Source organism: Micrasema longulum, unplaced genomic scaffold (genome assembly GCF_059751315.1).
Source record: "Micrasema longulum isolate JH-2025_06_02 unplaced genomic scaffold, ASM5975131v1 h1tg000261l, whole genome shotgun sequence".
Classification (NCBI taxonomy): Eukaryota; Metazoa; Arthropoda; class Insecta; order Trichoptera; family Brachycentridae; genus Micrasema; species Micrasema longulum.
In genome coordinates this window covers 2,256,038-2,280,522 of record NW_028277465.1, presented here as the reverse complement: position 1 = coordinate 2,280,522, position 24,485 = coordinate 2,256,038, and the positions used below count along the sequence as shown (strand labels likewise).

At 30.9% G+C, this 24,485-nt stretch overlaps 2 protein-coding genes across 6 annotated transcripts; one reads left to right on the top strand and one right to left on the bottom strand.

The window, feature by feature from the left end:
- Positions 1-666: 666 nt before the first annotated feature.
- Positions 667-1,527, bottom strand: LOC148283120 (oxidized purine nucleoside triphosphate hydrolase-like). Its single transcript, XM_088224096.1, has 2 exons — positions 1,389-1,527; positions 667-1,298 (listed from the first exon to the last, which is right to left on the bottom strand). Exon 2 carries the CDS (start codon positions 1,296-1,298, stop codon positions 801-803), a length of 498 nt encoding a protein of 165 aa, XP_088080222.1. The 5' UTR covers positions 1,389-1,527; the 3' UTR covers positions 667-800.
- Positions 1,477-24,414, top strand: lqf (epsin homolog lqf). 5 transcript variants are annotated; one of them, XM_088224091.1, is made up of 12 exons: positions 1,477-1,941; positions 5,928-5,991; positions 8,276-8,368; positions 11,795-12,086; positions 14,176-14,348; positions 15,428-15,654; positions 17,235-17,385; positions 18,894-18,932; positions 21,067-21,192; positions 22,258-22,296; positions 23,120-23,518; positions 24,066-24,414. In XM_088224091.1, exons 3-12 carry the CDS (start codon positions 8,276-8,278, stop codon positions 24,186-24,188), a joined length of 1,662 nt encoding a protein of 553 aa, XP_088080217.1. In that variant the 5' UTR covers positions 1,477-1,941; positions 5,928-5,991; the 3' UTR covers positions 24,189-24,414. The 5 variants fall into 5 exon arrangements, with proteins under 5 accessions (XP_088080217.1, XP_088080218.1, XP_088080219.1 ...); XM_088224092.1 differs by lacking the exon at positions 18,894-18,932; XM_088224093.1 differs by lacking the exons at positions 18,894-18,932; positions 22,258-22,296.
- Positions 24,415-24,485: the final 71 nt, after the last annotated feature.

The window sequence follows — 24,485 nt, the reverse complement described above, 5'->3', positions numbered from 1 at the left end:
TGTAAAACTAAATTCTTTGTAATATTTTAATGTTACAGTGAATTAGATGATGATTTATTTATTTATGAGTTTCAACTTCATAAGGATGACCTTGCTTCCAAATTTTGTAAGAAAGCTATATATTTTTATTAAGAAGTTATTAAAATTATAAAATTTAAAAATCTAATTTGTTACCCGCCGAATGGACTTCAAATTCCTCATGTTCTAGTTTGAATCCAGCAAATAATCAGCTCTAAATGAGTTTGTGTCTAATAATAATCTATAGGTAGGTTTATTAAAATATTTTACAATTAAATTCTGAAATTAATCAGATAAAAATATTTAAAACTTATTGACTAATAGAGAAGAAAAGTAAATTCCCTTTATGTCATTTTTTTTTATAATAAGGTTAAAATAAAAGAAACCTATTTTATTAGAAAACATTACAGAATCTTTAGAAGGTAAGTACGGCTTAGCCATGTAACATTCGTTTCTTGCATCTACAAAATATTGTTCTTTTAAACATTAAGTAGCACAGAAAAGTGAAAATAATTATTACAATTTTACCTAAAAATACAATACACCCTTAAGCTAGGGTTTCCTAGGACAGCGGTGCCTGCATCTTAACGGCCGTAGTGAACGGTGATGCGGTGGACAGCCGTCGTCACGTCGACTAGAGAGTGGTTTCCTAGGGAAACGGAGTTAAATGGTGTTGATAACACCGTTTTCCTAGGAAACCACACTCTAGTCACTTAGAGTATATATACTCTAAGAATACACCTGAATTGTGTTACTGACTAAAATAAATTTAAATAAAAATATCACTCTTTTATGCTAATTAATTCTTTTTTAGATATCTGACGCAGTTGTTGGCGTATTATATCATTGTGACCATGGAACCAAAATGTTCCAGTAAATGGGACACTCTTGAGTAAATAAGGGAACCAGTATCTATCATCTGGCCACATATCTTTGAAAGGTATTGCGGATATGTTAAACCATTTTGGCTTCATTTCATCAGATTCAACTAGATCTCCCTGAAATACGAATGTGCTAAATACTTTCACTATCATTATTTGGGGTTCACCTTGAAAATGAAATTCCAGGTTGCCTAAAAAGTTCAGATTATTTTCGTGGATTACAAGACCACACTCTTCTTGCATTTCTCTAATAGCTGCTTGGCTGAAAGTTTCCTCAACTTCGACTTTACCACCAAATCCATTCCATCTCCCTTCACCAAATCCACGTTTTTTTAATCCCAACAATATCTGTGCCCCTTTTCTAGCAAAAACCAGAGTATATAGTTTTTTAAAGGACATCTGAAAAAAAGTAAGATGTACAATTGTTTGAAATACATACACTAATGGTATTGATAAATAATTATAAATTAATATTCTTTCAATACTTACGATCAATAAACATCACCTCTTAATTCCACACGTAATTAAGAACTGTTGAGAACATAATAATTGTTAGGTTTTATTGACTTGGAACACTGAAATTTTGCATTTGATTAAACATCCGGTAATCTTTTTTTATAAATTTCTGTTATTGTTATTTACTTTTATCGAATCAAAATAACGGAATCAAAATTAATGTGATGCGAGTTTTCTTTGTTAAGTATAAAATGTATCGGTAGTGAAGAAAAGTGACAAATTCTCAGTTATAAATGCGTCTGACGTTTCACATAACTTTACGAGTTACCCGGATATAGCAGACATCTTGAATCTTAAATGTATTTGTCATAAATAGTGACTTCAGATTGTCATCCTACTCTTTATAATAGTTTCGTGTGCGGGGTGAAGTTTTAATATTTATTGTTTTATTTTAAATAAGTGTATTCCCAGTGTTTCTTTTTGTGAGTCGAATAATGAAGTCCCCCAACAGTTTGTGATTGCTTAATTGTGTATTGGAAAGTTGATTGGCCTATTGGCCGAAAAATAATCGAGATTGCTGCTTTAGGTAAGTTTATGGCGTTTCTCAAACGCTCTAGTTATCTTGCATGTTTACTTGTTTGCTAATAGTAGCCTAAAAGGTTTATAAATAAAAAAAATCTACCCCTATTTACTTTTAAGGGTGCACTTTGTTCGTCCGATCACATGATAACTCAGCTAATTTTAATTCATTACAATTAGGCTACATACGTAAACCGTTTACCCGATTTGACGTAAATAAACGTCATTCCAGTGGGACTCGATTCCCAGGTAACTTTACCGTTTTTTAAAGCCTTTTATGGATTTATTGTTGACGTTTGTAATATTTTTGTTAGAATATTTACTGTACTTGTGTAAATGTTTTCATTAAAATTCACAGCGGCTAGTATTCTAGATACGTGACACCAGTCTGTAAAATAGAACCTTGGATTTCCAATAGCAATGAAATTATGCTATTAAATCAATGCACAACCAAGGCAAATAACTTTGGAACTCGTTAAGTTTAATAAAAACTTAATTGCACTCTTTTTGTAAAATATATTTTTCATTTTGTAAAATCAATAATTGCTTGTGATAAATCAATGTTACTTAAAAACAATGGTTTAATTTTTGAAAATGTGTTATCTTTCACTGTAAAAATATGTGTAATAAATTATGATAAAATGTGTTTATTTTAACACCTTATCTTGAATTAAGGTTTAAAAATACGATTCTAACCTTTGTTAGATCTTAGAATAAGATATTAAATTATTTGTAAGTGCTATCAGTAGTATTCCACATAATTTGATTTTACGAAAGTAAGTACTTACTTGAACAAAAAGTATACTAAAGGAAGTCATGATTCAGATTGTGTGGTTTGCCAGACTCCGAAAATAAGTTTTTGTAATAATAATACCTGGCTAATAACCGATCTTACTTATTTTATGCTACTTATTTACAATTATTTTGTTATGTTTAACCATTATCTGTACAAGTACTTTTATATTTAATCTTGATAGTGTCGATAATGTTGCTTAAATATCGTCATCAAAAATGTATACTGTTGTTAATAAATTACAAATTAGTCTTAAGGCTGTAGTCTGGTAAAACGAACGCAAAATGAGGAAATCATACGATTTTGCCATTTTAAAACGAATGTTTTTTTCAATCGCGCAATAATAAAAAAATAAAAACAAATAAATTGGATAAAAACAATATTTAATCGCTTTCTGAGTGAGGGCCACGAAAAAGTCAATAAGATATTGTTTTAAATTGAATATTACAACCAAAATTATCTTTTTTTTTTCTAAAAAACATAATACAATTCTATAAAAAAAGGTTTTAACAAAAGTATTTCAATAATTTTTTATTTTTTTTAAGTATTACAGAAGGCATAATTTTAAGTAGCAATAAAGGAAAATGTCACAAAAATGTATGTGATTTAAAATGCTTGTATTTAAAAAAAAAACAAAAAATGGAAATTTGGCCGCAGCTACTTTTATGTTAAAATTATTATCTTCAAATTATTACAATAAATTTTTGTTCAATACTTATACCAGTATGCAGAGACAAAACTTAAGGTGAGGAAAGTACATTCTAATCTCAAATACGGAGAATAACCCGAAGGTGAAAACAATAGAATGTACTCTCCTCACCTTAAGGTTTGTCTCTGCATACGGGTATTAGTCTTTATTGAGATCCCAGATTCCTTAGTTTAGTCTCAATTTGAATTTGTAATCTGCCGGTCTAAAAGTAATTATATTTTAGTTACATAAAACTTTTAAGTATATTTTTTGACAGAAATACCTTTAAAAAATATTGTTTTAATCTAATTTATGTTTTTTTATTTGTTCGTTGAAATGTTAGTTTTAAAATGGCAAAATCGTGTGATTTCCTAATTTTGCATTCGTTTTACCAGACTACAGCCTTAACTAAAATGTAAGAACCAGACTACAGCCTTAACTAAAATGTAAGAAATAGAATGCGAGTACAGTCCAAGTGTGTTTCGCCGCACCCCTTGAATATTTGAAAATAACAATATTAATTTTATTTTTAAAGATTATAAATATGATTATTTTATAAATATATTTAATTATCCTAGAAAATATTTGAGCGCACGCGATTTACAAATTCAAACAATATTTTCAGTATGCATACCTATCTATCAGGAGCAAATCGTCCAAATAAGATATATGCTCAGCTTACCATTATATTTGACTTAAGATAGTAATGTTTTATAGTAAATTTGTTTATGGGAACATACATAAAATAATTGTTTTTTATTATAAATCACTACTATCGTTTATATCTTCCTAAAAAAAAAAAAAAACTATGAAGTGTGCCCAGCCTCAGCTTATTCTTACATACAAAAAAGGTACACTATACTTTACATATTTAACCCAGTCAGATTTTTTAGTACTAAAACAAGCTTGCAGATTACAAATATTATTTGAAGATTCTCTATTTGGAAACTAGTATTTCGAACATTATTTCTCAAGGACTATTTTTCTTTGATAGTTGACTTATTATTACATGGGATTTACGATTTAAATAATATTTCTTGTACATAAGGCACATAATCATTGCATAAATTAATTAGGTAGGTATGCTAATTCACATCATCTGTGTTTTGAACAAAGGCGAATCTTATCAGATGTTAGTCACATAGTGATATTTTTTTTCTGTTTGCTCTTCGTAATGTCACCTTTATCAAATTAAGAGATTATATCATTTTTAAAACTCATGAACAATATTCATAGTGCATCCAAAATAGTTATTAATAAAATTGGAAAATAAATAAATTACAATTAATGATTTCAAAATGAGATCTTTCATGTAAATACGAGCATATGAGATATGAAGGAAATATTTAATTCGGGTATACTTAATGTAACAAATAATTTGATATTGAACCTTATTTTCAATATATTTTCTTCGTTACACTTTATTATTGCGCCAGTGACTCCATTTATCTACTTGTAAAGCTTCATTTAATGCCGACTCAAACTAGTTATATAAAACAGCTCCAAATCAATAAATGTTTGTTAGGAATACTTCTATCGTATTCATAATATTGTAATACTTACTTATTTATCTTTTTTGCATGCTTTTAACTATAGTTACGAAAATGACATCTATTCATTGAATAAATCTACTATTTAAATGCCTCAATTAAACCCTTAGTAAATTTACAAAATCATTGCATTTTTCATAATTGTTTCAAATTGTGTACACACTCTTTTATTGCATAGTCATTTATTTATAAAAACTAATATTGACAGTTTAAACTTATTTTAAAAAAATAAACAAGTTTTTACTCTACTGTAAAAGTGGGCTTCTTACATATTTGCAACATTCACACGAACCTCAAAATAAATAAAATATTGTGCAAAAAATGTGCAGTATTGCTAAATACTTGATTGCGTCAACTACACATGTTAATAACAAACATATATTAATATCACAACTTAATAATAAACACATTTCGGAAAATAAACATTCAGTCACGAGTAACTATTTTCAGAGTGCCCAAATTTTTGTACAATTCTCCTGTGAAACCATTTTTATGTTGCTAATTTATGTATTTTCAAATACCATTCAAAGAAATACTATCTAATTTAACCTTTGATACTTGCTCCTTTTTCTCTCATGTTAAAACAGTCGCAAGATTACTATGCATATATTTTATTTTCTCTGTATTTACTTTAAGGCATGGATTAAAAACTTACCGATTTTTTGTACACAACTTTTGCTTTTGATCTTTCTTATTTTACTATCCGTTTGTTGGAAGAAATTTTTCATGTGGTTTACCTAACTGCACATAACATTTCTGAAAATATAGATTTACAACATCAGAACTGTCCTTGGATTTGTAATAGCTTTAATCGAATTGAAAATAATCCATATGGAGTGCAGTGATTTCTCACAACATTGTTGCTTGATAATATATTATTTAATTACTGTGTTTACTACCTTACAATATTCCGTTTCTTAACTGACCAATGTGTGATGTGTGTATTTCTTCTTCTTTGACAGACGCGGCTAACATAAGCGCTTGGATTTGCTTATTAATCAGGCAATATTGATCTACTAAGCAAAAGTAAGTCTACATTCTTACCTTCTATAGTATTTACTGGTAGTATTAGTTCTATATTATAATACTGTACTTTATTTTCTGTTCACATTATAATTGTTAAGGTTTCCCAATGTGAATTTTGATACTTGGCTGATTATAATTGGGTGGATCTCTTTCAAATATTTATTTAAAACCACTATTTAAAAGGATTGTAACATTCCTATGTTTGTTGAACAAAAAAATAATTCACTTTTAACATTACGATTTTTTATAGTGTATAAATCCACATTCGTACTAATGCTTCAAAATTGGGTTGAAAAGTATATTCCTTCCCCACATTTGTAAATTCCTGGTATCATTTTTTAGTTTGAATATTTACAGAGAATTGCGAGTTTGGTATTCAATACTGCCACTTATGTTCAACATTCTCAACATGGTTGGACTAAAACAATGGCTTTTTACTTGAATTTCTTTCACAAATGCATTACTCTGTACATTTTTTATTTTAAGATGACACAAAATATGTTTTAAATGTATGAAGAAATTGACCATATCCTAACATTAAAATTTTGTCGGCCACGTGGTGTAGTGGTCAGTGCGTTTGCCTACCATGCAAAAGGTCTCGGGTGCATGAATTATTTATTTAAAAAGGTGTTTTTACACTAGAATATTTCATAGTCCCTGGACTGGTCCCTAAAGCGTAAGACTGGTCATCTTACCTTCATGTAACAAAAATGATCAAGATACACTGCGATTGGTGTACCAATGCAGTGCCCTATGCACCATTAGGTGCGGTAAGGGAATGATGATGATGAACATCAAAATGTGTACTAAAAATAGTTTTACTCTTAACTAGGTATCAATAAAATTATTTCTTAAAATATTTATTCATAAATGTTTACTTAAAATTCTTGTAGACTTATCTTTTTTTATAATTTAGGACCATTGTTATTTTATTTTTTTAAAACTACTGCTAATCACTCTGTAAAAATGCATGTTATGCACATAACTTTGTTTTACCAAAATGTAAACGATGTTTGATATTTCTAACAAATATATGCTGTGCCTATCTTAATCACACTTAGTTTCTTGATTATGAAGAGCAAAAATAAACCAAATTATAAATAATAATGAATATAAACATTTCATGTAAACAAATGCACAATCAATATGAACAATTGATTTTGCGCTTATACACCACACCTATAATGTTTTGTATAGTACAGGTTTTTGTTAATTTTTCCTTTAGCAGTGAACTGTGGGTTTGTTGGTTTTCTGCCAAACTACTATTTGTACACGTGATATCAACTCTACCTAGTCAACAAAAGCACTAGAACTCTCTTCCACAATCATTTTTCAAAACAAAAACAATTAATTAAATCTCTTTCTAAGCATCTCCCATCCAAATGATATAAAAGATATGGATATTTTTATAATGCATATAAACTGTTTTGCGAATATGGTCCGGTCCGTCTTAACTTTGAGAATTCACTGACCTTTCAGAATTTTCTTTGTGTTGTGTCATTGTCTGGTCAAACACATTTTCGTTCCAATTGGATGTGGAATAATTTTGTTATAAAGATTGGACCGTAGATAGCTTAGACAAATTAACCAAATGGCTTCACTATAATATGCATGATTGAATCTAATTTGACACATTTACCTTATTATGGACTACGAGTGATCATTTTCGAGCGCTTATTCTACTGCACAATGAATGTGGTTGTGTTGTGTCATTCTCATGTTTTGTTCTAATAGCAATTTGACACATTTACCTTATTATGGACTACGAGTGATCATTTTAGAGCGCTTATTCTACTGCACAATGAATGTGGTTGTGTTGTGTCATTCTCATGTTTTGTTCTATCTTCAAAATCTTAGATTATTATTATAATCTGTTATAAAAATAATAACCGGGTCGTGGCCCCGTAGCTAGTGTCGCAGACCCAGGATCAGAGGTCAGAGGTTCGAACCCAACTCTACCACAACTTGGTTTCCATTTTATAATAGTGAGTTATTTACACCTCGTTGAAACGGGTGTCAAAATTAAAATATTTTAATTTTTTAAAACCATGAATTTTCAGACCATTTTCAACTTGTCGCCAATAACGGTGTTAGAAAATGGGAATCAAATTATGATAGAGTGAGATCTCGGATCTCTAAATATTACCTTAATAATGTTGTTTTTCTGACTAGGAAGCCATGATTATACATTGTATTGTTATATGAATTAAATTGAGCAAAGTGGACTTGTGTGTCAATGTTGTCCTTTTATTAATTATAATTAATAATTGTGTTGATGGACCAGATGCCACGAGGACAAAAGGAAGATATGCAGGTGAATGTTGCGGGATTGCGGAGGAACATAAAGAACCTCGCGCACAATTATTCCGATGCACAGGTAATTTATTTATCAATTCACACCTGTTTGGATATCACTCTTGAATAAATACATTTCAATCTCAGGAAACATTGTGAATCTACTTATGAATAATACAAATCTATATAGGCGTTGGAAAGGCAAAAGTTCCTAAGCGACATTTAGCCAACTTTACAGAAGAGCCAATTAAATTTTTTTTTGTTAATTTATAAAAAAAAACTTTTTTGTATTGTGTAGGAATCACGCCAAAGTAATAGGAATATATGATTTTTTTTATTAATTAAAAAAAAATTGACTCTTTTGTAAAGCAGCTACATGTCGCTTAGGAAATTTTACTTTCCCAACGTCGATATTTACCATTGTGTTGCTCTGATGTATTACTAGAACAATAAAAATCAACAACAGTTGTAAAAGCAATTTTTTTTCCTAACAATGCCATTCTTACTGTATTGTTTATTGTTATTTGTTCTGTTTAGTTATTATTTTTGACTATTGTAAGCAATAAAACTTTGGGTTTTTAAATCGTATCTACGAAATATTATTGTTGATACATAAAAAACATTAAATTACGCAACTGCATTTTCTAATCGAACATAGGAAACTAGGGATAAGGATAAAAAATATATATGATTACTAATGAGTCAATGAGGAGAAAAACAGATTCTCAAAATTTAATGTACAAAAGATTAAAGCTGTACAATGAGTTACCCGAAGAAATAAAAAAAATAGAAAGCATTGAAATATTTAAAACTAATTTGAAAAAATATGTTCTGGAGAAATTTTGATAAAAAGTTGTAATGTTATTAAAAGATTATATTAGTTCTTAAGATGTTATGAACTGACTTAATAAAGCATAAATAAATAAAAATCCATTGAATAAAATCATTGATAAATAAAAACAATTAATTCACATTGCATAAAAAATAATTAAAAAACATTTGGTACTGTTTACCTATACATGGCACATTGTTTCATGTAAACAGTACCTAGTGTTTTTTTTGTATTTTGTTAAATTTTGTTTTTTTATTATATTATGTACAGTTGCTTTGTCTGTCTAACTAGGGTTTTACCCTGTTCTTAGATAGTCAGAATATAAAAATGATTTATACAAAAAAAAAACATAGTAAAATAAACGATAATTCGGGGTCATTTTCATCTGTTCAAATTGTATGTAACAGTCAGCCATAGCTGACTTAAAAACTTTTAAATTACTTTACTCTTTTCTTCTTATTTTAATTGCGTACTAATATTTTTCCGTAGATATGAAACACTTCAGTTAATTTTGTGTGATTTTTCTTTATTAAATTTATATTACTCCAAATAACAAAAAAAATGAGATGAAAGAGACGATACTTCTATGTGACCGGGATACTAATCAACTGAGGCACAGAGTCGACAATTGAGGCTGATAAAACGAGGCCCTATTACATGAGGCCCGAAGGGCAGAATTCTCTACCATGTAACAGTCGGCGGTGGCCGACTGTCTCCAGCTAGTAATAAATAAATATGTGATATAAATTGTAAAATAGATTATTCTCCATGTCAGTATATCACTTTAAAAAAAAAAATATATATTTATTATAATTTTTACTTTGCATTTTACAATAGGTGTTCATAAGCTACAAATACAAAAAAAACTATTACAATAACACAAAAAAAACCCACAAAGGCATGGCCTGTGTCTGGGTATAAATTTTATTTTAAATTGAAATAAAGTCTACTGGAAGAAAACCATATATATAAAAAAGTTTAAAAATGAGTGCTAATATTAGAACACAATTTTTTAGTCGCTAAAAATGATAAAATTATAGCAAAAGTATGTTCTTTGACAGAGATGTATGGCTAAATTAGTTGTGGAGCCTCAGCAACAGTTGTATTAATAATGGTAACTCTACAGTAATCCTAAATTTAATAAAATTATTTTATTAATCAGGTATTGGATCAGGTTACAGATATTGTATGTTTAACGATATAAATGAAGGTCTAATTTCCAGTGCATTATAGTTCATATTGAACATATTGAAACAGTTTTGAATTTTTGAAAACTTTTGAATTCATATTAATTTTTCTCAATTCATATTTTCGTTTCATAAAGTTTTATTCTTTTATTTACGCTAATAAATAATTTAATAAATTGTAAAAATAATTTTTGTTTTCAACATTTCTCCACAGTGTTTATCTGATACAACATATAAAATATATTTCATATCCGATAAAATGGAGTCAACTAAAAAAAAAACAAGTTTACAGGAAGGCCAAAAAACTAGTTGTCATAAAATCATTTATTCTTCATTTAGTTTTTTCTTTTCCCCCCTTTAAAGCGATGCTGATGTGTCCTATATATTTAGATTTGTCTTAAAAATTATATTACATTTTTTAAAAGAAAATTTCAATTGTCATAAAGAAAATAGCTAAATATGACACTGTTTGAAAATGGCCACATTCAAATAAGTGTTAATGTAAATGTGTCATAAAGACATTCAGTGGTTAAATCTTAAAGCTGGAATTATGTATGCCTATTTGCATATTCGAATTTTTGTCATAATTTATTATATATATTTAACGCAAAATCAGAATTTTGTAAATTATGACTTATCAGAGGTGCGATATCTTTTTTGTACTTCAACTGCGACGTGCAGTTCAGTTAAATGATTTATTGTTTTTTTCGTTATTTTATATTAAATTGAAAACATACTATACATAATTTTATATAATATTTCCAAGGAGTTTTTGTAAAAAAACCTATTTAGGGACATGCAGGTAACAATATTTATTTGCAGACGTTTCTATATTTTAAACTATAACATTATTTACAAAAGCAGAATAAAAATTATGATAAATAAAAATAAAAATTACAAAATAAACAGGTATGGAAATAAATTCAAAATGATATATACATTATACAATCTGTAAAAGAAAAATTAAAAAAGATTAAAAGTTTAAAAATTACATGTATGTATAAATACAAGCTGAACGAGTACGAGAGTGCAAATGTTAAAAAATTACAAGAATAAAAAAAGTTTTTTTTAAGTATATACAAGCTGAACGAGTACGAGAGTGCAAATGTTAAAAAATTACAAGAATAAAAAAAGTTTTTTTAAATTAACAAAATATGTGTAAAATATGTAACAATACAGGTTAAAAAATATCAATAGCGTATTAAAATTACATATACATAAAACAAGCTAAAAAAGTATAAAAAAGCATAAAAATTATTTCAATAGTATTAAAAAGTACATATACAAGCGAAAACGGTAAAATGTTAAAAGTTATATGTTCAAGATTCTCTGGATTAGCTAACATTATTTATTCAGAGTACTTCTGGAAAAAATAATTCTTCAATTCGCATGTCCTGTTTCTGTATTTTGAAATTGGTACTTTAAATTTTTGTGCCAATTTATTAAATTCCTTTGATCTCAATGATTCTCAATTTGTCTCATCTTGCAGATAAAGGTGCGCGAGGCTACATCAAACGACCCATGGGGTCCCTCCAGTACACTAATGACTGAGATCGCCGACCTCACATACAACGTGATGGCCTTTACGGAGATTATGCACATGATATGGAAGAGACTCAATGACCACGGCAAGAACTGGCGCCACGTATACAAGGCTCTGGTCCTCATGGAATACCTCATCAAGACTGGCACAGAGAAGGTGGCTCTGCAGTGTAAGGAAAACATCTTCGCCATCCACACCCTCAAGGATTTCCAGTACTTGGAAGATGGAAAGGATCAAGGTGACCAATCTCATACACCTACAAAAAACCGTGTTGCATAAAAACACAGTGATCAGTATGAACAAGATATTATTTATTGATTCGATTAAATTGTTTATTTTTATCAGCACAGCTATGGTTTCCTAAGAGAGCGGTGCTGTCATCTAGCGACCACCGTGTAGCGGTGGATGATGTCATTACAACATCTGTGCAAACCGGATAGCGCAGGTTTCTTAGAGAGCGTTGATTGTGAGTAGAATGTAAAACAGTGGTGCCGTCATTTGCAGGACCCCCGTCATAGCGAAACAAACAGTTTAGGAACGTTTTTTATTATGTAGCGGTCGGCATTTGTCTCTGAAAATGAGTGCAAATGTGATAATAATAAAATTTATAGTAATTTTGTAAAAAAATCGTGAAAATTTTGAAATTTGCTCTAAACCTTGAAATGCACACTCTGTAGCATGATTTTTTAATTTATTTTATTTATTTATATATACGCCCAATGGGCATTTTTATGGACACATTTATACATAGAAAATTATTATAAAAAAAATCGAAAGACTCAATGATTTATAGTAGATTTTGTGTTTGTAGTGTTATAGTAGACGTTTGAAAGAAGATAACTTGTTATCAAAGAAATCAAGACTGGTATGTTTGTTGGGAGACCTAAGAACTCTGGGCATAGGGGAATGAAAACCATAGTTAGTTCTATGGTTATCGATATGAAAGAGTAAGTTTTGTCTGAGGTTTCTAGTTGGGATATTTAATTTTATTGAGCTTTTTTTTTCCTTTAATAACTTTCCTCCAAATGATAACTTTTACCTTCCAATGACTCCTTATCTTCAAAATATAATGTTTTTAAAGCTGAGATTGTCAATTTGCCGCCGCTGTATCTCTTAATTTTATAAAAGTAAGTCAATAAAATTAGGGAATCACCGCCGCTAGATAACAGCACTGTGCTCCCTTTAAGTTGACATCTCTGGTCAATGTTAAGACGGCCATCTTGTTACGACCACCGCATCACGGCATATCATGGCTGATAGATAAAGGCACCGCTTTCTTAGGAAACTATAGCGCCAAGTAGCATACTATTATATTTGATTTTAAAATACATTACACAATTTATTATAAACTTGGTACAGAATAGCATACAAAAAATTCAAAATTAACGCAAACAAAATTATAAATAAGAGAAAACAATGAATATAAATAAAGTTTACAGTGACACAACCTGGAAATACGTATGCCTGTGAATGAGGCATGGAAAATGCCCATTCCAGAAAATCCGCATTACAATATGCTTTGATACATTTTTTCTTGAGAGATCCCACAATTTTGGTCACATATAATTTACACAAAAAATCATTTTAATTAGGTGTTAACATAAGTTGTCCTTTTTTTTCCAAGTACAAAAATGAGCACCAAAAGTAAAACAGAATGGTAAACGTCATTGGAAAGAAAATTTTCTGCTCTTACGCAATAGTATATTTGTTTTTACGTTAGATGTTTTATTTTATTTGATTACATGCCTTCAAAATGAAATGTCAAGTAGATAAGAGTGAGCATTTACGACATCTCCTTCTGTTCACGTTCAATCGAGGAAATTAAGCTGTCAAAGCTGCTCGCGATATGTGTGCAGTGTAGGGTGAAGATCCTATGAATTATTTATTGACTAATTTGTTGTAACATAATGAAAGAAAATACATTATTGACTAATTTGTAGTATTTTTGTTTTGTTGTGTCCTCTTCTTTGGAAAAAAACAGACAAACGTCAAAAATGTTCACTTTCGTCTACTTGACATTCCATTTTCAAGGCTTGTTATTAAATATAATAATATACAATGTAACGTAAAAGCAAACACAATATCTTGTAGAGTGGAATATTTTTTTACACATTCTTTTTCAATGTTGAAAGTTAAACAAGAGGAAAAAGTGCCAGATATTACAATAAAAAAAAATCTCATTTCTTATTTTTTTACGGAATAATAATTTGCTGATGGAATATTAGATAGGGTTTTTTTGTTCGTCCGTGTGTTGGGCTGGCAAATTAACCGATGATGATGATTGAGTTTGCGAAGTGAGATTTAGTACTGACAATGATTATTTGCAGGATTAAATGTCCGAGAGAAGGCCAAGCAATTAGTAAACCTCTTGAAGGATGACGAGAGATTAAAGAATGAGAGAGCGCGAGCGCTAAAGGCCAAGGAGCGCTTCGCCCAGTCAGCCAGTGCTATAGGGAGTGATGGGGCCCTCGACACACCTTCCAGCCCGCCATTCACCACTGTAAATATTTTTTTTCTCTACTTCGTATTCCACTGTCTCCGGACTGGTACCTGAAGCATAAGACTGATCATCTTACCTTCGTGTAACAACAATGATCAAGATACGCTGCGATTGGTGTACCGATGCAGTGCCCTATGCACCATTAGGTGCGGAAAGGGAATGATGTTGATGATTGGGGTGTTTTTTAGCTGGGCCTATGTAACTTCTCATATTTCAAGATTTTCCATTGCACAGAAATTTCTCTTAAATCTATCAAAAACACATTTTTAATCATAAGTAGTCAATCTAGCAACTCCTTGTCACGTTTAGAACTTTTTGCGAGAGTTGTTTCGCTTTACAAGGGCATCATTAAACATTTTGATAATGCCTTTGAATGTAGTGGTAAAAACAGCATTCATAAAAAGTTTTTAAAATTTGTGTATAATTAAAAATATTTGGCAATTGAAGGACATTGTGCGTTTCTTTATTATTATTAATTAATATATAGTTTTACACTAGCAGCAGCTCAAACTGATTTTTGCACTTGGTTTTTGAAAAACATATCTACATTTAAAAAAATTATCTTTACAAAATTTATATTTGAGGCACTAAGTTTGTGGTTATTATATTTACAAATAAGTGGTTAAAAACAGAGTTTTTTTAATTATTATTTATTTAAAGCTTGCTTATTTTTTTTTTGTATTTCTTGGTATCTTCTTTATATTTAATATGTAGGTATAATGATTTTTGTTTTTCCTTTATTTTCTTTTATTTCTTTGTATATTTTAGGTGGGCTGATAATTAGTGAGCCTAGCAATGAAATACGCATTTTTTGGCAAAATCATTTATTTCTTCAACATGTTTTCCCACCAATCCCTTTTATCTCGATACAACGATTCCAGCAATTTTTCCGCTTTTTATATTCCTTCCGCATAATACGATTCCAGCTGATAATAAAATCGGATTCTATACAATAGCTCTCAGTTTCCAACCGAACATCCTTCCCAACCTTCCGTAGATCCTATAGAGTGGAACTGCAACTTAAGTGACACGTGCGGATTAGGAAATGATGACTATCATGTTTGTTTTCCATCCCACAGATGGGGGGCGCGGGCAGCGGCGAGTCGGGGGCGTGGACAGGGGCGGCAGCGGCGGGCGGCGTGGCCTCGCTGGAGACGGCGCGGCCGCAGACGGCGGGCGAGGAGGAGCTGCAGCTGCAGCTGGCGCTCGCAGTGAGCCGCGAGGAGGCGGAGCGCGACGAGCGCCGCCGTCGCTCCGACAATGTGCGCCTGCAGCTCGCCCTCAGCCAGAGCCAGCAGGACTTCAAGTATTACACTCATCCATCTTAAAAACCTCCACTGAATTAACGATTTTTTTATGTATTTTTTGAAGTGTTTTTAATCTAAATTAAGGGCAGAAAAAGCGTGTAATCAATTTACACGTTTTCCCTACCCTAATCTCCCCCAATGCCTCCGTCCCATGTTTTTTTTTCTTGCAATTTTATCATATAACAAAATATTAAAAAAGTAAAAAAAATTTTTTAGGCATTGTAGTAGGTGAAATAATTCGCATCAATAACATAATCCACATCAATAAAAGTTTCACCTCTTATGCTTCGGTTGACTTTTTTGTGACCCAGCAAAACCTTAAAAAAGTATTTTGTTTTCCTTCAAATTTTTGTTTTTGAATTAGTCATTCACATTACTCATTCAACTATTATTCAATATCAAACAACTGGGCCTAAGTATCTAGAATCATATTTCATTTTATTTCATTTTATTTTATTTTATTTCATTGGAAAGCCAACAGACATTTATACATTTATACTGTAAAACTTAATTTTTACATTCCTCAATTTAGCGTTTCCCCGCTTTTTACGCCGAAATGTTCAGGTCCCATTTTTTCCATACATTCTCATTCAAATATTTCCCCCAAATTAACGGTTTTCATAACCCCAGTTTTACATTGAAAAATTTTCAAAACTCATTCAATGTGTCAAAAATCGATGAAAAAAAATGGGAAAATTTCTGTCTCAAACTAATTTCAAAATTGGTGCTGTGTGATTGACTTTTTTGGTTGAGTGTCTAATTTTCTTAAAGTCTTTTTTGCATTGTATTTTGATAAAATTTTCAAGCAAATACAATCTTAGTGACGTTCCGATGTCTTTTGGGGTTAATTTTTTCATTATATCCTTTTTTTTAACAAACATTAACATTTTACTAAATTGTGAATTGTGAAATTGTTTAGGAAATATAATAAATTACAATACAGAAACTTTAAAAATGTGGCAATAAACAAAATATTTGAAGTTTTAAACATAATGGGAAAAGAAGATGGTTTAAACAGTTATCATAAAAGCGTGAAACAGTTTTGCGGCGATGTAAATGACAGTTGAAATTCTGTAGTTCTATATTCAAAAAGTGATACCACATAAACAAAATTTCTTAACATTTAGGGGGAAAATTATTGTATGTATTTTATGCTAATTCAATGTAAAATTTTAGACACATTCTCGGTTAATTTTTTTCTTCATAGTAAAAATTGCAACACACACTTGAGTAAAACCAATGTTTACGATTGCTGACGGCAAACTAAATGACAGACCTTGCTCAAACTTAGCGTCAGTACAGAGTACAGTTGTGCCAACGTAACGAAAAAAAATCTGAAAAAACATTATGTGGGCCTTTTAAATTACTCAGTCTCAGTATTTATTTGACTGAGTGTATATATACTGTTTAATAATCTTTTTTCTATAATTTATGAAAATCATAATTTAGGCCTTTTATAGCAAAATATTACTTCATTACTTAAACAAATAAAAGAGATGTATCAAGCCTTGTATCCTATGTAGGCATTATAGCCACACAGAGTTAAGTTCTATTCTCAACTGAATGTAAAACGTTTCAGAGGAACACCCGAAGCAAAGCCCCGTACTGATACGCCACAGCAGAGCCACCTCCTAGACTTGTTGGACATGGATGTGGGAAACCCCGTTGCTGCCGCTCCCCCCCTCGCTGACCCCTGGGGGGCCCCTCCAACCCCGCCCCAGAGACCGCAGGTAATTGAAAATATTAAAATTCCCGACAGGAGTAATCATTGCATGCAAAAATCACTTTCCTGCATTCTTATTTACGGAACAATTTCAATTTCTTCTCTGGTGATCAGTAATTCGTTCTGTGTGAAAGTTGCCAATGTGCAAAAAACAACTTTACAATGAGCAGAAAACACATTCCTAATATTTTTGCGATCCATGTTTTCGTTAAGTATAATACGAGGTATGTCCAGAAAGTTATTTTCTTTTAACATGTCAAAGAAAATAATAACATATTCAAATTTAAAAAACACAAATTTGTAGGCACTTATCACAGTGCAGCACATTTGTGTTCTCTCTTCATAAAAGGGTGCTGCTCTCTTCATAAAAGAGGACGCCCTCTTCGTTCGTTGTCGTGCACATTATCACGGCTTTCGTTGAATGTCTCACTCACTTCCTCACCATTGAATCCCTTATCACCTCACAGATCCTGTTGATGAAAGTCGGCTGGTTCAATGTTCTTTGCATTAAGGAAACGAATTACAGACCCTTATCTTACAAGAAGCGGGATTTTTTATTTTATTTGACATTTCAAACAAGCACCACAAAGCGTACATAACAGTCAGCTAACTCATAGCGTCAACTCCTTCTCAATAGGTCAGGGTTAGTCTCACACATGCGCAATACTGCGATTTCAAGAAATACAAATGCAACTTGCTCTCTGGATATACCTCATGTTAATTGGTAAATGTCTATTGCGCTTAAAATAATTATGTTTACTTGGGCCTAAAATCTTGCGTTTTCAAAATTTAATCCATTTAAATAGCAAATTCACACAATGCATAAAAAGATTGTGACCGTTTGATACATTCAAACAACACTATTATTTAATTTAGGGTTAACAGGATTAATTTTTAGCCATGTTCTCTAAAAAGCTATAATGTATATATAGAAAAATTAAAACTCATCCTAAATACTTATTGAAACTGATCATTGTATTAACTTACATTAAAAAAAAATTGTTGCATGCTTTATTGTTATTATTTTATATTCTTGCCTCTTTATTTACTTACATGGCACACTATTATTTACTTGCCAATGACTAAATATAGCATATTTATTAATATGTACTGATTATTTTATATAATATGTTTATTATTTTTGTTCTAACCACTTAAATCAGTTTTTAACAAATCGTGAATGTACATGTTACATTTTGTCTTATAAATATTTTAGCTGTGTGAATTAGAATACCTCTATAATAAAATAATTTTAAAAAATAAAATATGTTACATAAAATCCATGAATTATGGATAATTTCATTTTTCAATTTTGTTTTTGGTTTTATACCCTTCCATGGTTATAGGGGTAATTAATCACAATTCATTATTTGATAATTAAAAGATACCTTTATTAATAGTTCTTGTTTAAATAATTAGTATTATAAAATACAAATTAATTTAGCAAAAATATTTCTTATTTATTTTGCATGTTTTATATTTATGTTTGCAATTTTGTTTTATTTTTGCCACCAGTCATTGGATCTTGGATTCGAAGCTTATTACGATCCAATGGTAAGATGATTGTTCTAGTATTGCTGATTGTATTGGCTATTTAAAATACATGTTTTATTTTTATAATTATATTACATATCAAATTTATTATATTATAATGGGGCATGTAACGGAGCTTTATATATTTAAATTATGATTTTATTTTGGGAAGATTTAACCCTTTTTTTTAATTTTGTCAAAAATAAATCGATATTTGTTGTGTCCTTTGTATTATTATGTTATACCGTATAGAAAGTCATCCATTGTATTTTTAGGGACAACAATTATCAACGAACAATTATCTATCAAAATACAGGGTGACTGGAACTGAACCCATCATAGCAAATTCACACATAGGGGAGGTCATTTGCTAATTATTGGACCTTACTTTCCCTAGCTAAAGTTTTATAGTTGGGAGATATGTCAATTTTTATACTTTATTGAGATTTGATATTAAGAATTATTACACAAATAATGATGTATTTTTTTAAGTTAGCAACTTTTAGAATACAAATTTAGTACCGTTAGAAAGGTGACAAACTAGACAATTAAATTAGAGTAGAATAAATTATTGAAACACCGTAAAAAAAAATATGTTTCAGGTTGAATTTGATTGTAAAGTTTTTTTTAAGTATTTGTTTTTTTTTTTAAAGTGTAATATCTTATTTTATAACCCTAGTTTGAGAGAAGTTCCGACGTATTTTAATCACAAATGTTTATGACTACCATAAAAAAATACTAAAATAATGAACAAAAATAAAGTTCTGAATCCTTGAAGGTCAAATTTTGGAAAAATCTCAATAAAGTATAAAAATTGACATATCTCCCAAACTATAAAACTTTAGATAGGGAAAGTAAGGTCCAATACTTAGCAAATGACCTCCTCTATGTGTGAATTTGCTATGGCGGGTTCAGTTCCAGTTACCCAGTATATTATTGAGCGAGAAACTTATACATAATATCTTGTAGTGTTATGGTTTATAAGTTAAAGTTCATGCTGCAAATCATGAACTTTAATATATAATAGTATTTTTGAAGTTATTTCACAGGTCATTATACGAGGCAAGTTCAGAAAGTAAGTGTACTGTGACCATAACGGGCTGTAGGTTTTTTTTTGTTTTTTTGAGAGTTGGCAACACTGAGCGGTAGAGGAGATCTCCCAACCTGCTTCCTACTTGCGGAAGAAATAACACCTACCTAATTTTTTACATGCATCAAAACACTTTACGGCGAAGGTGTTATGAACAGAACGAGTGTGTTTAAGTGGTGTAGGGAGTTTAGTGGAGGCTGAACAGATGTTCATGACGAACAGAGGAGTGGAAAACCTTCCATTTTGACTGATGAGTTAGTGCTAGAAATTGAGAAAATTGTTAATAGTAATAAAAATAGTCAACAAGTGTAACAATCAATATCGTGTATTTTTTTTTTAAAATATAAAAATCTAGTTCACTTACTATCTGAACACGCCTGGTATGCAGTAAAAAACAAATAAAATGTTCAAATTCTCAATTTTAAGGTTTCAATTCTTTATTTAGATTATTTTTGGAGGGATATTTCTGTTTGGGATTGATATAATCATTGTTAGCATCTGAAAAATGTAAAGTTTATTTGTATGAATCTGTGACTCCACACAATTATTCCCATCATTTGTAGTTCAGTACATATATTTTTTTTAAAAATTTTAACATCGTCTGTGCGTTGGCAATATCTGTTAAGTGAACTTTCGTTTTCTTAAAAGTTTTTTTAGTTTCTCATTAAGATTATACAATTTGTTTCAACAAAATATACATACTTAAATTTTTTTTCAAAATAAAATGACATAATTTTCCTTTTTATCATCAATTAAAAAAATATCTTTAAAAAATCCTTTTTTTAATTGTACATTATTTTATGAATCTCCTGAACAATTTTTAAATGTTACTAACAGATATTGTCAGCGCAATAAAGACATGCTGAAAGAAGAGTCGCATTATTCTAGCTGATTTACCAGCGTTAATATGTTCTATAGTGTCTAAAGTCTATTGAAACAATGCATCAGGTTAAATAAAGAAAATGTGATTTCTTGTTACGTGCCATAGCTGGTATTACAGTCACTTGTGGCTTATATGTGTGTGTCGTCTCACCCGTGTGTGTGGTGGTTGTGGGTGTATTGCAGCAACAGTCGGCCGACCCTTGGAGCAGCAGTTCAGGCTCCCCTCCCGGCCCGGGCCCGGGCCCCCTACCTCAGCAGCCTGCCGACCCCTGGGCACCTCGCAAGGACCCCTGGGCCCCCCGAGCGCAGGTATATCGGTAGACGTTTAAATTAAGATGAATTCCTTATAATAAATTTTAAATTCCAATAATAATAAATTCTCAATAACAGTAAATTCTTAATTTATATTAGTTTCTTAATAATAAATGCTTATCAATAAATTTTAATTTCTCAATTAAATAATAATAAATCACTGGAATAAATTAAATCCAACCACCCTCTCTAACTTGATTCTCATTTTATCAAACGTGATTTTTCTCAAGCCTGGGTGTTCTGTGATGTAATTCTCCACTGTAGTTGGGCCTCCTGGCCTGTTGTGGTGCAATAATAAAATAAATAAATAAATTATTGTTAGTGACATATTTACAACTCACTGAAAATGACCCCAAAATTGAAGTATTTTTTTTATTATATGTTTTTTGAATTTTTCAATAGTTAATCAACTGGTTAATTATACCATGATAAAGAAGCTTTTGTAGCTTTGAAAACAAAGTTGTTTTTTAAAAATTTATTTTATTACAAATGCACTATTACATAAGCACGAAAAAAAGAAAATCCCACAAAAGCATGGCCTGTGTGTGGGTATACATTTTATTTTAAATTTCAATAAAGGGTATAAAAAAATTAAAAATAAATGCTAATGGTAGAATACAATTTTTTGTTAATAAAAAAGAGAAAATAATAAAAAAGTAAAAAAATAAGCTATTTAAATCTATTTGTCCAAATGGTTTGTAGACAAGGAATGGATTTTCACCCTCTAGGGAGTGGAGATATTAACATATTACAATAGAGATGGTGAACGTTTTAGAGAAAATTAAGATCAGAAACATTTGTAAATGCCTAGACTTCGGACTAAGGAATACCCTTCCATTAAATGTTATCCATCTCTGTTGCAATATGTTGATCAGAATTTCTTGATATTTTTATACAGACAATTGTACATTTTTCCTTGTTAGTTTAATTATACTTTTACTGTACCTACATACCTATGCATGAATATATTGTATTTAATATTTTAACTGTGTACCTACCTATTATATGTATGTATTTTATAATTTATTTTTTATCCTTTTTCCTGTTGACACGACATTATAGATATCGGATTTGGACATTCTTGACTACTACTCTCCAGTGGTGAGAATATGGTTTTACTAACATCACTTCATCCTTTCACCCCCGCATTTCTTAATAAATTACTTCTCATATATCCATCGGTTTTGGTTTGTGGTGCTTTGTTTTGCTTGTAATATATTTTGTTATTTACATATAATACAATACATGTATTTTTAGTAACATATAATTTATGTTTTATTATTAACAGAGAAGTAAGTATGGATTGAAAATGACAATTTGATGGTTTCCAGTATTCTTCATAAACAAGAAATAATTCATTTAATTTATCTGCTACCGACAATAATAATTAACACTACAATCTTGATTACTAATATACTCGAACGAGTTTGTACATATATAATATTTGTTTTTCTTTTGCTCATCTATTCCTTTGACAGATTATATCATAATAATCGTTGTCTTAAACTGTTTCAATCGCAGTTTCTACAAATCGTTTTTTAGTCTCATAACTGTTTGATTACTCAGCAATTACTTTCTTTTCTTTTGTGTCTTATATTTACCATATTTTTTAAATTATCAATCATAATTTTGATTATGTTAACCCATTTTAATTAGTTAGCGCAATTAAGTACACATCTGTCTGGAAATCTAGTTGATGAACCTAGATAATTTATAGGCATCGGTAACATTTATAATATGCACCTATTATTTTTTTAAAATTTAGCTGTTGCGTATTTTTACTCTTTATTAGAAATTAGAAGCAGAAATTATAATAATATAATTTTGAGTGGTGCGTAAGTCTACCATTCTTAAGGTCCCGGGTTCGATTCCTGGCGGAGATTGGAATGATGATGATTATCATAACGTAAATTTTCTATTTCAGGCATCTTCACCCCTTCAAAATATTCTGTCCAGCCCGTCTTCCGACCTCGAGTTTGACCTGATAACCAACAGAACACGCTCGCAACAGAACGGCTCCAGCAACAACAATAACAACCATTCCAATGGAGGAACAATGTCCCCGGACCCATTCGACCTCTCCATCCTCGGCGATACTCTGGCAACTAACGCCAATTCCAACGGCGCTCTGAAGAAAACTCCCCAAAGCTTCTTGGGAGAGAACAGCGCTCTCGTGAACCTAGATAACTTGATCAAGCCCGTGAACGGAAGCAGCGAACCACTGTTCGGCGCTAGCACAGCGGCATCCCTCAATATGACCGCCAACCCGTTTTCTTCCGAAGTTCCACCGCCGAGACAGAATCTTTTCCAAACACAAACGCAGGTCAGACATTTTATCTTTCACTAACTCGAAGTCAAGTATACGAGGGTTGACTGATACGCTCCATCCCTGACGTATTTCATATTGAAGTTAACATTTATCTTCGATTTTATCTACAAAATTTAATTTTCTGTATGAAAAATAGAATATGTATACAATATTTTTTTATATTCATGTTCAATTACCGACAAAGATACTCGTGCATAAATATGGATTTTACTTTATACCATCTCGATATGTACCGATGGAGATAGCATTTGTAATCGGGTGAATATGAGGGGTGTTAGTCAATTCAAACCCAGCTTTGTGAATAGGAGCCTTTGACACTAACGCCTTGTGTGCTGGAGCGTTGTCCCGCTGAAACAGCACCTTGCAGCAGTGACCTGTCATAACTAAACCGTTGCAGGTTTCAACTTGTCACTCGGTACTCTACACGCAGGCATATTAGGCTACATAATGCGTACACATCGACTAGTCAACTCGAAGCAGGCCAGGGGTGGAGTATTTATTACCATAAATTTCTTAATGTTCAATGAATTTTTGGTTTCAGCCCCGTCTCACGATGAATGAGATAAAGCAGCAGCCCCCCTTCGCCATGCAGGCCCCTCTTCCGCAGGACCCCTGGGCCCCCGTCCCCCCCCACTCCACCACCCCCAACCCCTTCTTGTCATAACCAACCAATTGGCCATTGTATAACTTACCGATATTCTATAGCACTCCAAATCTTACTTTTCAGCTCCATTCTTAATGGCTTGATATGAACAGAACAAAATTTAACAGTTAAAATTAATATTTCGAGCACTAAACAAAGTAATTGAAGTGCTGTAGAATTCTTTAAAAAGTATTTCAATAACTGATGTGTTTCTGCCGAATAAATGTATTTTTGTACTCTAATGCTAGATGTAGATAGTTTGAAATTAATGCCTTTATCAATGAATTAAATGCAGCGGTGATGTTTTATATTTACTCT